This window comes from Eumetopias jubatus, unplaced genomic scaffold (assembly GCF_037043125.1).
Source record: "Eumetopias jubatus isolate StellerSeaLion01/CBP00866 unplaced genomic scaffold, mEumJub1_p1.0 scaffold_2, whole genome shotgun sequence".
NCBI lineage: Eukaryota > Metazoa > Chordata > Mammalia > Carnivora > Otariidae > Eumetopias > Eumetopias jubatus.
The window spans coordinates 3,415,905-3,432,120 of record NW_028274808.1 but is presented as its reverse complement, the minus strand read 5'-3'; the positions used below and the strand labels follow the sequence as shown (position 1 = coordinate 3,432,120).

The window sequence follows — 16,216 nt, the reverse complement described above, 5'->3', positions numbered from 1 at the left end:
CCCAGTGTGGCTGGGATTATTTGACATGAATTAAAGATTTGTTTCCAATTGCCTCTGTGCCAATTATGGGTGGCAAATGGAAACTCACAAGATCAGTACCCACAGCAGATGAGACCACCGAGTCACACGGAAGAAACAAATAAATAGAAACAAATAGTCTGCACAGAGGTGTGCCCATTTACTACTTCTCCATTAGAGTGAGATTTTAGCACAAAACACAGAATTTAACTTGCTGCTGTGTGATTTTTAAAACAGAAGTAATAGGGGCGCCTGGGTGGCTCAGTTGGTTAGGCGACTGCCTTCGGCTCAGGTCATGATCCTGGAGTCCCGGGATTGAGTCCTGCATCGGGCTCCCTGCTCAGCAGGGAGTCTGCTTCTCCCTCTGACCCTCTTCCCTCTCGTGCTCTCTATCTCTCATTCTCTCTCTCTCAAATAAATAAATAAAATCTTTAAAAAAAAATAAAATAAAACAGAAGTAATAGGACAATCTTTTTGAAGGTTGAATGTTGAAAACTTCCTATATTTAAAGGCTAAAGAGACTGTGGGTGATGAGGATTCATTTTATTGCAGCCACAATTCTTTGGCAGTTTGTGAGCCTGTCTGATAATACAATGAATATTAAGCCTCCTTTTTCTCTGATGAAGGAGGAACTGGCCCAGTTCTTTGTGGGACCATAAGGGGTGTGTGATTTGTAGGTGAACTCTAGGCAGGGAAGGTGACGAAGAAGGTCCTTCTCAGAAGCAGATCACATACTGCTGACCTTCCGCCCTTCAGATGGATCCCCAGTATTTCCTAATCATTTACAGCCTCCCAGATCAACAGCTATAACTTCTGATGATTTAAAAAAGAAAAAAGAAAAAAAAAAAAAAACACAAAGATGTGTCTTTCCCAAGCCATTCCGTTAAGCATCAAGGAAAGGAGCATGTCAGAAACAGACCATTGAAATGGACACTGCAAGATTTTGGTGTTTGTGAAAAGAAGTACAGTGGTTATGGATTTTTTTTTTTCTATCTTGATTCCAAGTATATGATTCATTGACAAACATTAGTGGACTACATTCCACGATTTACAGTTTGTAATTTAAAAAGGAAACCAAAGGAAGTAGATAGTCTCACACTGAGTCCTTACAAACTCTGTCTGCAGTGATGTGAGTTTTATTTCCTTTTCTCTTAAACAGGGCCGGTCCCACATTTCTTGCATGCCGGGAACTGTGCGTCGCTGGAACTACCCATCCCCGCTCTGCATTGGTACGGACTCTCCCCCGAAGCGGTGTTCTGTGCGTGTGCACTAGCAATCACGCAGTGATCAGCTCCCGGAGCTACTCTTCGGGGCCTCAAATGACACACTTTTAAAGTCCTTTCAAAACTGTTGTTACTTAATAATCACATCATGATGCAATAGAGGTGTAGCAAAAGTTGAACATGCATCTTGTCCCACGAGAGGTACTGGCTCAGAGGTTTCTCATAGTCTTAGGACCAACCTACACGGGTTAGTAGTAAGATTGCTAGCTCGAGGCACTAGACTCAAATTACATTTGTATCAGAAGGCCAGTGGATTACTTATGAGAAGGAAGGAACAGAGCAGGTCTGAAAGTCTGAGTGCTGTTCTGTGTAGGCCTTTAGGCTCCAGGAAAATCGAGTTTCCAGAAACGAAATTCAGAAATACAAATAAGTGACTTGAAGTTGGAGGGATAGTATTTTATAGGAGAAAGAGGGAGGGGTCCGCCTGTGGATGTGCTCATTAGGACAGTGATCCAGCCTGCCTTTTTAGAGAAAAGCATCCCAAACACAGCATTGCAAGAGGAAGAACGTGTCCGGGGCCCAATTAACTGTTTGCATGGAGGACGTGGTCGGAGTGATTCCCTGGGCAGAGCAGGTGCTTTTCACTTACCTCCATTATTTTCATTTTTATTTTTTAAATTTTATTATGTTATGTTAGTCACCATACAATACATCATTAGTTTTTGATGTGGTGATCCATGATTCATTGTTTTCATGTAACACCCAGTGCTCCATGCTTACCTCCATTATGGGAAGACCTTGATGTATAGGGCCCCTTAAACTCTGCACGGTCTTCCCCCCACTCAGGCCTCAAGCTTGGCCACCACCCATCAGCTGTCTGTCTGACTCAGGAATCTTTACTTACAGCTCAGGTGACCACACAACTTCGTTGGGTGCTACCCTCACCTGTGCAACTCAGTCTACCCCGGATGCACACTTCCTGCCTTCCTCAAACCCTGTTACACCTCCTGAATCCCCTTCCCAGGTGAACCCCCATGATTATCACCTGTTTTATATAATCTGGGTATTATCTCTGCTTCCATATCATCCACCAAATGCAGAGTTCCTCACCCTTGCTGGCCTACCACCTAAATGGTCCCCAGTCTCGATTCTCACCTGTTAAGTCCTCAGCCTTAGGTTCTCACAGGCTTCTAGTACCTGTACGGCACCTTCTAAGTGACTGCCATCAGGATTCTAACCTGCAGTCCCCCAGTTTCGGGGAGATCCTCCTACTTTACCAGGGGAAGGAGCTTGTGTACCTGCTCACGGCCCCAAATTCTACTCCGCACCCACGCCACACCCAGAACAGCATCTCCCAGCTTCAGGGACCTGCTGGCAATTTGGTTCTGGTACCACCTGCTCTCCTGCTCTCACTTCCCCAAAACAGCCGATGCCGCCACTCATGTCTGCGCTCCCGGTGTCTATGCCTTCCCCGTGCCCCACCTCCCACAAGCTCAGTGTTGGCCCCCAGTTTGGGCCCCAGGCCAGAGGAGAAGGCAGTAATACATCTCTCTTTATGTGAAAGGTTGATATTTTGTTCATCACAGTTTTGTTTTTTTGTTTTGTTTTGTTTTGCATTCCTTTTGATGTTTCCAAATATTGCACCAACATATTGTTTGAGCGTCCAGGCATGCTCTTAAAGTTTGCAACTGAGGGAGGTGCCTCACTGGCCAGACCCTCACCCCAGCTCGGCCCGGGTTCCCACCTTGAGCAATGACAGAGTTATTTCTATGATATGGATGACTCTACTTTTTCTTGTGGAGCCGTGATGTCATGTAGCTCAGGTTAGTCTCCCTGCTACACCCAGGACCTTAAAGACAGAGCTGGGCGTCCCTCAGCCCTCTACTGTGAACACGTGGTAGGCTCTCAGTAACTTCGATTCCAGAATGACCAGTAGATGACAACATGGGTCATTATGACAGTGACCGTGGACGCTTTGTTCATAGTCCCTCTCTTGCTTCCCGCACGTGGATGCTGTGTGCGGTGCACTGGGAACCCCCTGGTCTCTAGAACGCAAACTTTGAGCATCTTCATATTGCATGTGGCATTTCAGGAGAAAGTGGTCAGCTTTCCTGAATAAAGGCACGTGATTTTGAAGGCCACGATACAGCCTGGAAAGTGTTCTTAAAGCTACTCACACGCTGTTCTGAATCCATTTGTAGAGGAGTATGAGAGCTTAGGGTTCGTTCAGGCCCCCACAGGGAAAGCAAGAGAGCTACTCTCTGTTACCTATTCCTCTGAAAGCCTGATTTTCCCCCATCTCCCACAAATCCTCGGTATTAAATGTTTTTTAGTAATCTGTAACTTCATTACCTTGAACGGGAAACAGATGGAGTCATATACAGGAGAAAATAAACTAAGCCAAACCTTTAAAACAGAACTGCAGCCTTTATGATGTTCTCATGCAGGAGACAGTACACATCCTGTATCCCCTGTAATGTTCATCACAGCGTATTTGCTTACAAGTGAAAATATTCCCTAGTGACCAATATCTGTTTTCCTGAAAGTGATTTCTTGGTAAAATTAAATGTCTAGGTTACCCCGTCACCTAAAACGTTGAAGTTATTTGTACAGAGATTGGAAATCCCAGGTGTGACCTGGAAGGGAGAAACAGAGAGATACAGGTGCCAAGCTCAGGGGACTGCCTCCTCTCTCCCCGCCTTTTACTTATAAAAGCATCCATCTTCCTGTTTGTTTTTTGGTGAAGAACCTTCCCTGAAACCTGGGAGTTGAAAAATTTTAACTTTGAAATGAAATTAGCTCACAACAGGTATTCAATCAAACAGTGTGTCATTGCTGGTACTCTGTATTATGGGAGGACATGTTTTATTCAAATAGTTAACCTGTATCAGCCACGTATCATTGATTTTTATCTTTTATTTATTTGCCTCATATATGAGCAAATGTCAAAGGTACATCAACTTCTCTAACACCTGCTCACTCCTAACTTTTTACAAGCTGTAGAGAAAGGTTTTTCATTGGGAAACTCACAAACGACCCACAGTAAATCTCCAAGTCTGATCTGAGAGATTGAAAGGTGTTTTTTTTTTTTATTTTATTTTGTTTTGTTTTTGTTTTCTTCTCTTTTTTTTAGCTGTTAGCTTCAAATTAATATAAACTGGGGGATTTTTAAGACTAGAAATCTGTAGAGAGATAATCTTTTACTTATTAGCTCTTAGAAATTTCAAATCCTAATGAAAACAATTTATATCCAAACACTTCTCTACAGGTTACACAGTGTCAAGCACCATTCTCAGAGCTTACCCAATATTAACCATTTCAAACATCACAACAAGCCCCAAAGCAGCCAAGGTGTTTGCCAGATCCTTCCACCCAGCCGGCATTCCCTATGCCATGGGGTCTTTCCAGTGGGGCATGCCCTGTGCCCTGGAGTAAAAATTCCACATATCATCACCAAAAAATCAGGAATTTGCACAAAATAAGATAAATAAATTCAGTGAGATCTAAGATCGCCAGCTATTTGATAGTAATCAACACTTTGTCCTTTGGAGATACCATATTTGCCACTAACTCTACATAGGCTACCTCCCTATAAGAAAGGAGGGAGTTTCTCCAGCCAGAAGCAGGAGGTCAGTTTACCAAATGGCGGTAGACAGGAAGGCCTTGGGAAGAAGGCTGAAACTTGATTGTAGCATTGAACAAATATACAGTAAGACAAGTCCATTGGTGGAGATTTTTAAATATCACAAAGGAAAAAAAAAATTTGGATGCACATCCTTTGGGAGCTCTGTTGTTACACCCACCCAGTGATTTTTGTACATTTTAGATAAAGTAGGATTACATCTCATGATAACTAAGTATTGGAGGAATTAGGTGTGAGAGGAATCTGTGTGAGGGGAGATCTAGCCATGCCCAGGCACTCCCAACTATCTTCACAACACTGTCTAGGCCTTCATTTCTGTCTTCACAACACCCAGAGTGGACCCATGTGAACCAAGATGTTGCTATTGATGGTGACTTCCATCATCCAGCCACTGAGCCAGATGTCCCTGCAACATGGCCCCAGTCCTTTATTGGAGATGTACATGGATGCTTATCGTTTATAGTTCCCCATCTTTCCCTCTTCTTTTTCATGAAAATCATGTTCAAAATCAAAAGGGCCTCTTCACAAAATGTCACCTTTATTTCCCGTGTGTCTTGGTGTTGCTGCCACTGATTTGGCACTTTCATGTCCATCTGTCCTGTGGTTGGACAGACGTGTTTACTGTCATCGCAGGGTGAGAGCCCTGAGGGGAGGGATATTTATTACTGCTAAATATATTGAGGGATGCCGCTCAGATCCACCAGCCGCCTTCACCAGAACGGACAGACTCATGGATAGAGTACACCCCAGAGCCTGTGTCTCCACACACTTGGTACGCCCACAAAGCGGCACCTCGAGAGGTCATACTCTGATTGACAACAAAGTTCACATTCAGGGTTTTGCTGACATTATTCACTCATCCCACAAAACTACATTTTTAATTTTTTAAGCCTACATCTTTAATAACTTATACAGTGTCAAAACCCAGAGTAGGATTCCCTAGCTTGGGCCATTACCATATTCACCAGACTTGATTTTTTTAAGACTATTTAGATTTTTCCCCATATCAAATGTATCCTCAACAGATAAAGTGTTCCTACATTTGTGGTTAAAAAGAATAAAAAAAAAAAGAAGAAGACTGCACTACAGGCCCTGAGCGGAGACTCAGAGATCCCTGAAAGAAGTTCCTGCCGATACCTAGTTTGCCTAATAAGAACATTGTTAGAATAGCAAGAAAGCCTTTTAATGTGACTTCCTGCAAAGATCTGACACCATTTGCATTATTACTTTGAAATATAAGAAATTGCCATTTTAATAGGTCACAAATGGTTAAAGGTCACAATTTCATCTGCTTCAACATATATTATTTGACAAGTGTTTTATAAAATCAGTTGTTTCTTTAGAGTCAAACCTCGGCTACACTAGGCATAAAATGTGAGTAACCCAGGTCAGGCCAGCTGCGGAGGCTTAGTTCACGCCTGGTCATGATGATGAGTGTAAGGTTTCCCCTGGGAGAAGGTGGTTTTGCTGAGCTGCACTCCAAAACAGAACAGAATTCCAAAGGTAATGTATTCTGCTTAAAAGGTTGGTCCTGGAGCCAGATGGAGCTGGTATAATATTCTAGTTGTGTTGTTTAGGCAAACTGCTTCATCTCTTCAGGCTTGGTTTCCTAATCTATAAAATGGGTAACAATAGCGCCAACATTTTTAGGGTTTTATGAGAATTAAGTCATCCTGTGTGTTTACTCAGCCTGATAGGTAGCACATGGTTGCCAATGAATAAATAGTAGCTAATACTACCACTCAATAAATAGCCACCCATAACCTGAAAGTCATGGGGATGCCTGATGAACATGCATTAAACTGAGGAACCTTTCCTGAGTCTCTGTGCACCGGAAATAGATACATTTTGAAAACAGTCTTTGTTCTTAAGTAGTTGACCTGGGAGAGGGAGAACCAGACCCATAAATATAACCAGTCATTGCATCAATTAGAGCAGCAGGAAGTAAATCCCTTTGCTAGAAAGCAATGGCCCCCAGCACTAACCACGCTTGTCCACTTCACAGCAACCTGCGGAGGGACGCTGAGCAGCATGGGGGGCGTGATCTTGAGCCCAGGTTTTCCAGGCGCTTACCCCAACAACCTAGACTGCACCTGGAAGATCGAGTTGCCCATTGGCTATGGTAAGTGAAAGTTTGTTTTTTTTAATTCCTAAAAATTCAACTTTTTAATTTCTATCTTGGAAAGATTCCCGCTGAATAAAAAATGCGTCTTCTTCTGTTGACGTAAGTGTCTTTAATTGAAAGTGGCTTAGAAATTTAAATAAAGCTTTGGCAGAATAACTTCAAGAACAGAAAGTTATTTAAAAATCAATTCAGCCATGCAGCTCTTTTCAAGGCAAATTAAATTAGATGGATGATGATAGAGTAGGCACATGAAGTATAAAATGTAGCATCCCTAATTCAATTATCCATCTATTTATAATACCACATTTTATAATCAATTTCTGGAATGTAATAATGGTTGTTTCTTTGGAATGATTTTGAAGACTTTTTCAGGTTATGACACATTTTAGAACTGTTCTATAAATTTTTGTAATTATATATTGCATTGATTTAGGTTCATGAAAATGGATTTTTATAATATTTAGTTAGAGACTTTCAGGTTATCTACCTTAAATAATTCATAATTTAAATTGTTATGGACACTAAAATCTCATTATGGCCTTTTCCGGAAATTCATCGTCTTTGTGAAATTTTTATTTCCTTTCATGCCTCTCCTTGTCTGCATCATGATTTCCTTCATATTTGAGTTCATTAATTTGGGTTTTGTGATATTCTCCAAAGCACACAACAGGTAGGTGTACCAAATTAGGTCCTCACTTGGTGTCCTAGGATATAGTAATTGAGAACTTAACTACTAAGTGAAATGTTAGTTGAATGATGAATGAACTTAAGCCCAAGTGGAAATCACTGCCCTAGAAGATCATATTGCTTATTAAGTTTTCAAAGCTTTGCCTTAAGAACCTGTGCCCAGAGTAGCAGCATCAGGAGGAGTGCAGAATGGAGAGAAAGGGTCCACTTGCTCAGCAGAGAGCAACCAAGAGGAATCGTGGGCAGGAGGGCCTGGCGGGCGTTGGTCAGGTGTGCAAGCATGGACATGCTGTACACAGACACCGAGTGTTACACCAGGGAATCAGGGGAGTGTGGAAGGGCACCCCCACTGGGGAGACCTCACAGGAGGTCCCATTAGGGTCTTTAAGGGACCAGCCAGAGGGCAATTGGGAACAGGAAGGGGAGAGAGCACAAAAAGATTACAGAGGCTCTCTACTTCTTCCAGGTTTTTTAGTGTAGTTTTGTTTTTTCGATCATCAACTCTATGAGCATCAGGGAAGTAGTTGTTTGATCTGCCCTGTGTTTAATCAACATTAGCTCAGCTATTGTCACAGGTGCGGTCTGTTTCCCTTCCATGGGGATCTGAAAATATGGATGTGGTTGATACAATGGTTGAATCAGGCGGTGGGTTGGATTGGACATGCGTGTGACCCACCATTTTCCAACAGCAACTTACGGCCCTTGAGGATCACAGGCTTATTAGACAAATGACCAAGGTAGTTAAAAGCAGAGATTCAGAGAAACGCAGGCCCGCTCCAGCACTGACTCTGGTAGGGTATGGTCTATTGAAATGGGAAATGTGCTTTTCTCATCTTAAAAACCAAAAGAGCCACATAGGGTTATGGTGAGGACTAACTAAAATGATTCAGGAGGAGTTCAGCACAGGGCTTGGCGGTGTAAACAGCAATAACAGAAAACAAAGAAGTCAGCTGGTTTTTTTATTATTATTCCAAGTATTTCCCACTTTCCTTTCAAATCTCATGAGAAATATATTATTCATGAATGGATATAAATATTTCATTAGCTTGTTTTTCCAATTTGACCATTCTATGATTGAGAAGGTTATTGTCTGGCATTTCTCCGTATGTTGCTCATGAATAAAGCAATATGAAAGATAATAATTCAGGGGGAAAAATCAGTCAAGTTGTCTTATGGTCATGATCTATGAACTCAAACAAAATATTTATTTGAGGAAATGCCAAAATGAGAAAAAAGATTTATGAAATGTTATAATTAAAATAATTTAAGTCTTTAAATATTTGATACTGCATAGTATTGGGTTTTGAAAGCATCTTGAAGAAAAGGCAAAAAAAAACCTTTATGTCTTAAATCCTAAATACGTACAAAATAGTATCACTATCTCTAGTTTTTTAGAAAAGATGTAGTTATGCTTCAAAATACAGTTGACCCATGAACAACTTGGTCCTTGGTGTGCTGACCCCTGCATAGTCGAAGATCCAAGCATGACTTTTGATCCCACAAAAACTTAATTAATAATAGTCTAGTGTTGATCAGAAGCTTTATCAATAACATGAACAGTTGATGAACACATATGTTGTATATTTTTATTATATACTGTATTCTTACAATAAACTGAGCTAGAGAAAAGAAAATGTTAACAAGAAAATCTTAAGGAAGAGAAAATACACTTATAGTTCTGTACAGTAAAAAATCTGCATACAGATGGACCCATACTGTTTAAGCCCGTGTTCAAGAATCAACTGTAATGTTACAGATTTGATGTAATTCAGCGGGTTTGCCTGTGATAAATTTTATAATCTATAAACATCCTTCTAAATATCAAGTTACAAATTTAGGGAGAAAACATGTAAGTGGTGGTAGGTTCCTCAACATGGTGAATATTTGGGATTTTTCCCTACCTGCTAAAAAAGCTTTCTGAGGTTTAAAAAAATTACAGAATATTTTGCTGATGTTGAGAAAACTTAAAAGCCTAGCTTTCAACCCCATATGAGATTTTTGAAACTCTTAAGTAAATTAATTTTATCTATTCCTGGTCTATTTCTTCGTTTTTTTTTTTTTTTTCTTCTTTTATGTCTGCCTCTTCTCCCTTGTAATAACACGGCTCAAAACACCACCTCTCGTTTTGCCCTCGGATGCACACATTTGAGCCCCCATTTTCAGCTGCATGTGATGTTTTTTCATCTGGGGCATCTGAAGGTATCACAGACTCCATTGGAATTCAAATTCATAACTTTTCTTCTTCTCCTTTACTCAGTCTATTCTGCAGTGGATTCTTCTATTTCATTCCCTCTCTGTACCTCCAGCACTACTGTTCTCCCTGCGGCTTCCCTTTCCCTCAACCTTATCTTGTCCGTAGGTTCATCCCAGGCTCACCCAAGTCATAGGCAAACATCAGATCACTCCCCGGGAAATTTTGAGAAAGTAAGTTTGGGCTTGAAACCCAGGAACCTAGAAGTTTAAGTTAAACACTCCAGAGGTTTCTTATAAAAAACAAACGAACAAACAGGAGAATAGCAAAGATGACTATTATCACCTTTAATGATAATCCCCCCCATCTCCCATATTATATCCTATTAGCACCAAATCTTGGGGTGATTCTGGAATATCTCCTGTAATCACCACCCAGGACAGGGCTTCTGTTTTCCCAGTGGGATAGGTAGGGAGATTGGGAAGATATGATTCTACATATGTCACAGCAGATGTTTTACCTGGAAAATTTTAGCTGTTAGGATGATCTTGGTAAGCAAGGTGGAAGGGATTTCCTCCTTCAAGGCATTATGTGATGGGTATTTTACATTAACAAGTGCTATAGAGTTACCTGGCTCTTCCCAGTGAACATACTCATTGGGCACATTGCTATCACTGCTCACCATCTGTACCTGTCCTAGATCTCCTGCCCGTGTGTGTGTGTGTGTGCGTGTGTGTGTGTGTGTGGTGTGCATCTATGGGGGGGGTCTCCTAACAACCCTTTCTGTATCTGAGGTTTGGGAAACCATTTTAAACAGTGTATGTTGTAGTATCTCTGGAAAGTTCATCAAGAAATGGGCACCGTGGGGAACTTGCTTATATAAGACACAAAGAAAAGATCAGATGATTTCGAATATGTACTTAACCTTGAAACACTAAACACCAAGGAAAATGATTGCTTAGCCCAGTGGTTCTCAGCTTTGGCTGTGTCCAAGAATCAGTGGTGGGGGTCAAGTTGTTACAGTGAAATTCCTGTGGCTGGTCGCCATGCTCTGTCTCAGCACTGCTGGCCAGACAGGGAAAGGGGATCCAGAGTTTTCTTAAAAATAAATTCCATTTCAATATTTTTACAGTTTCCTCATTTCTTCAAATGCTACCTCGGGAATCTGCACATGCATTCCTGTGTTCTTGATCTTCAGGTATAGGTTTTGGTTGCTCGGGGCATTAGTGACTACTGTACTGGTAAACACAGATGAGTTCAGTTCCTCCAGCTTCCTGAATAATACACTTATGAACATGGCATCATTGCCTTTTTTGAGGTCTTTCGTTCATGGAGGATTTTATCAGGGTGTTTTGAATCTTTCCATACAACTGGATTGCATGGGACTGCTTGATAGATTATCCGATCCATTAGTTAAGCAGCTACCAGCTTAGTCAAATAATCTGATTAGTCAATAGTTTAATTAAACAGGCTAAATGAAAGTGGCTTTGGCAATATGTGGAAACTACCTTTGTCTCGCATTGCTAGTTACTCGTTCCAGTGACAACTATTTCTTGCGTCCTATCTCAGGGAGAGAACTAGGCTTTCCAAGTGATGGAGGGGTTTGGAGCAGATGGGTGGACAGCAAGTGTCCTGCGTGCTCCTGTCTGGGGGCTCTGGGTTGAGTAGAAAGCTTAGCGCTATCGGTCACCAGTGCTATGAATTTGCACAAGTTATCACAATGTTTTTGAACCTCATTTCCTTATCTTTAAATTAAATATCACTGGGGCACCTGGGTGGCTCAGTTGGTGAAGCATCTGCCTTCAGCTCATGTTATGATCCCAGGGTCCTGGCATCGAGCCCCATGTCCAGGTCCCCATTCAGCAGGGAGTCTGCTTCTCCCTCTCCCTCTGCCCTTGCTCCTGCGCTCTCTCTCTCTCTCTCTCTCTCTCTGTTGCTCTCTCTCACATGTGCTCTGTCTCTAATAAATAAATAAAATCTTTAAAAATAATAAATAAATAGATTAATTAATTAATTAAATATCATATGGCATGATTCTCATAGGGCTGTTTTGAAATAATGTCAATGCCTGATACAGAGCACGTGTTATTTCGCTGTTCGCTGCTTTTAGTTCCTACACCAAATTCTCTGATGGTGTTTATACCATTTTCTTTCCTTTTCACAGATTTGGGTTGTTGTTTTGTGTTGCTTTGGCACAAGCCTAATCAACACAGAATGTCTGTCTCTGTTTTCTCGAATTTTCTAGTCACAGTCAGCAGAAATGCAACCATTTTTGTTTGTTTGTTTTTGCTTTATCACTGCTTTTTGTATTTAAAAACCACTGTACCAACTTTGAATGCCATGCTGTCCAAAATGACCATGTCTTTGGCCATCTAGGGCATATGTAGGGAAGCTATAAAGAATGCTTCAGAATATTCACTCAGTTCTAAAACTGTGAACTCCTTTGTCGGGAGTTCATTATGCACAGAAGATGCTAAATAGAGCATTCATATTCACAGGGTCTATCAACTAAAAAACGAGGGTTTAACTCAGAAGTCATGGTCACATTACTATTTAAAGTTTTGTCAAATCCAATGTCAAAAATGCTTTGTACAGGTGACTTTTACTGACACTTAATTTTCAGTGTGAATGATAATCAGATGAGCACAACGATAATGTGCTGTGTAAATTCCACCAAATGGAAGTGCAGATTGATTTTCTTGTAATAACACATTTTTTCAGCATTCTGTGAGATAATAAAAGGATAGCTAAGTTATGCTTATATCAATCCCTTCATTTTGGCTTCATGATGTCAAACTGGACACAAGTCACTGAAATTCAGATAGCTGAATAATTCCATTTTAAACCAGATTAGCACTGGGCTCTATTCTGTTCCATTTCCTGATGTGGATTAGGAGGTTTGATATGTGGCTGAATACTTTATCATGCTTAAAATGATAATTTTTCTCTTAAAATCATAATTGCCATAATTCTGTTTTCCCTCAGACCAGGTTTTTCTCCCACTTCTCACTTCCTTGACCCCTTCCTCAAGTTTCCCATGTTCTTTTATTATTTTTTAAGTTTAATTTTTTTCAGTCATCTCTACACCCAAGGTAGGGCTTGAACTCATGACTCTGAGATCAAGAGTTGCACACTCTTCCAGCTGAGCCAGCTGGGCACCCCCTAAGGTTTCCCACATTCTGTTCTTTCCTTTCTCCCCCTCACAGTCAAAGTTGAACAGGTTTAGTACCAACAATCTTCTCCAATAAGAGCTGAAATATTTCCGGCATCCTGAGATTGTTAGCTCTTGTCCAGCACGTTTGCTAAACCAGGAAAGTGAGTGCTTTGTCAGCCAGACTTGGGTGTAAATCTAAGTCTGCTTGTCCGGTGCTGCACTGGACATAACGCCGAATACCCTGGAGCCTTCGCTTGCTCACCTGTCAAATATAATACTAATAAGGACTTTGCTGGGTAGTTGCGAGAAAAATGTCGGTCGGTAACGTGGAGCCCCAGCACAGTGGTTGGCCTCACACTCCTGCCCGAACAGAAAGGGCGATCACTTACTCTTCGGTGCCCCCTCCCGAAGTTCTCTCCATCAGCAATAAAATCATTTTTCTGGGGTGATGTTAAATGTCCTGAGGGCGTGTGTTTCTCTTTCCTGCCTTACTTGAACTTTTCTTGTTCCTTTTTCACTGAATTCTGCTTGTGATAACTGTATTTCCTATCAATACCTAAGTAGATAGGTTTGCATTCATTTTTCTCCACATGTAGACTTAAGGAAGGCAACCCATGTAAGCATTATCTTTAGTTTTCCAAACCTAGCAAGCATGTGTCATATGTATGGAAAAGTAAAAATAAAAGTGTTAAAAATAATGAGAAGTAAAAATAAAGCTCCTCTCACTGATCAAGAGCAGAAGAATAACGCATAGTAAAGACTTTCTATCATGGCTTAGGAGAATAATCCGTCATGGCTATTGGAATTCTCAGTTTACGCTTTACAAACCTAAGTTAACTGCATGGATTTATGTAAAAGTGAATGCCTTTGGAGTCCTCTGTAAACTATTTAAGTGACTTAAAATATTTCAGTCACAGTAGTCAAATAAATCTTCAAAAATGCCACAATTTGTTACAGCAAGGTTGTAACAAATAACTAAATGATTCTGATTTTGATTTCCTCTAAATTTGATATTCCTCTAAGTTATTGAGAGGAATTTCTTCTAAATTCCTCTCAATTATCCTCTAAGATGAATCTGATACCAGTGACATTGGTCATTTGGACAGTCTTTTGGTATGTGAACCGTGCCAGGCTATTGGATTGAAGTGTGTAAATTACAGTAGGTTTTTTGGATCGGTTTTCTTGCAAACATCCATAATTTGCTTTGCGTGCATGACACAGTTGAAACAATCGCTTGCTAAATTAACAAATCTCTTGTTCGGTGGGATGACTATCCATTTAAAAGCCACTTTGAAAGGCTATGGCACTTTTTTTAGACACATTTTGGCTTCTTTCTTGATAAAGTTGTAAATGAGCTCATGAATGACTAGACACAGAATTACAACCTTGTGTTTATGGCTGTAATAATGTAACAGAGCTGGACAAAACCGTTGCCAGACGGGATTGCCAGTCATTGTTCTAAGTATTGTATGCATGTTTTCTGTGATACAATGCTGGTGATCACATTTGACCAAGAAGCTGACTTTAGGGACATTAGTCACTTGAACAAAGGTCCCGGCGCCAGTGGGTGGCATGGCACAGGTGCAGTTGAACCAAGGTCCCTTGTAACCGGAACTGTGTGATCTCTGCCACAACGACCCAGCTGTTCTGCTTCCTCGAGAATCTTGTGTGGGGAGACTAATACAGTTTTCATCCCTTCTGATAAACATTGATCTTACACATTTTGATACTCACTTTCATTAATTTTGCATGTTTTTCCCTAGGTGCACATATTCAGTTTCTGAATTTTTCTACCGAAGCTAATCACGACTACCTTGAAATTCAAAATGGACCCTACCACACGAGCCCTATGATTGGGCAGTTCAGTGGCTCGGAACCCCCTTCCGCCCTGCTCAGCACAACACACGAAACGCTCATCCGCTTCTACAGCGACCATTCCCAGAACCGGCAAGGGTTTAAACTAGCTTACCAAGGTAAGGAATCAACAGAAATCCAGACATACCTCTTCCCCTTAGACTGTATTGAAATATAAACCTCCCTCATTGGTGGAAACTGTGCGGCTGGACCCACTGGTTCTCCGACTCGTCACAGAGCCCATGCTGTCCATGTGCGCAAGCAGAGGCACGAACAAGGACCACGGTCAGCCAGTCTGTCATCTCAGCCTCACGCTCACGCCTGCGCAGCGGTCACCCCTTCCCGTGGCCGACACCACACTCCTGAGCCACCGGCTCAGCATCACACCCCTTACCGCTTGTCACTGTCCTCTGAGCCACGGGTCCGTCGTGTCCCTTCTGGACTGTGGGATGGGGAGTCGGCTCACAGTGGCAGTGGGCCTGGAGCGTCTCTCCTGCCCTGGACCTTGTCTCAGCTCAGAATAATGTCTAAAGGTATTATTCAAGTCATTTCGAATTACGTCAGAAAAACAATCCAGTGCATGAACTTCACCTTTTTTTAAACCATCTAAATATTAGACTTTAAGACAAGTTTGAACCCAGCATTATCAAACCATTTCTGACATAAGAAAAAGTTCAAAATTTTCCTCTCGTACCCAATAATTTGGCCTTTCTTGAATATCATTAAATCAAATGAAGCTGAGAATGTCAACAATAGGGCTTTTCTTTATTATTTTTAACATGATTAAATCCTTGCTTTCTTTAATTTCATAGACTGCTTTTGAAATTAAGGGCTTTAATATTTTCTTAGTGAAAGGAGATGGTATTTTATGTTGAAGTTTTAGATGTTGTCACTTAAGTTATTACTTAAATATAAAATATATATTTAGATTTCCAAATTTGGGGTCTCTTAAAATATAAAATCCAGGTAGGAGACAAAAAGAGAGGGGAATAAAGCCTGGACCAGTGAAGAATACAACAGGAGGTGTGGCCGAATTCTCTGTGTACAGTGTGTCCTTCATTTCTTCCAGGTCTACCTCCTCCCCGTCCCCCTCAGGAAAGTGTCACCTCCTGCTTGAGAGATGCGCACAGATACACACACACACACACACACACACAGGTGCACACAGAGACACAGGTGCACACACATACAGAGGCGCACACACAGAGGTGCACACACATACATAGGTGCATGTACACACAAAGGTGCACACACAGGCACACACAAAGGTGCGCACACAGGTGCACACACACACAGGTGCACACAGAGACACACAGGTGCA

The 16,216-nt window shown here is 41.3% G+C and overlaps 1 protein-coding gene across 1 annotated transcript in view; it reads left to right on the top strand.

The window, feature by feature from the left end:
- Nucleotides 1-16,216, top strand: part of CSMD1 (CUB and Sushi multiple domains 1) — a 1,681,733-nt gene that overhangs the window by 1,496,124 nt on the left and 169,393 nt on the right. Inside the window, exons 42-44 of the mRNA XM_088021297.1 lie at nucleotides 1,178-1,247; nucleotides 6,890-7,006; nucleotides 14,805-15,014. Coding sequence (XP_087877423.1) covers nucleotides 1,178-1,247; nucleotides 6,890-7,006; nucleotides 14,805-15,014 — 397 coding nt within the window. The remainder of the gene's footprint in view (nucleotides 1-1,177; nucleotides 1,248-6,889; nucleotides 7,007-14,804; nucleotides 15,015-16,216) is intronic.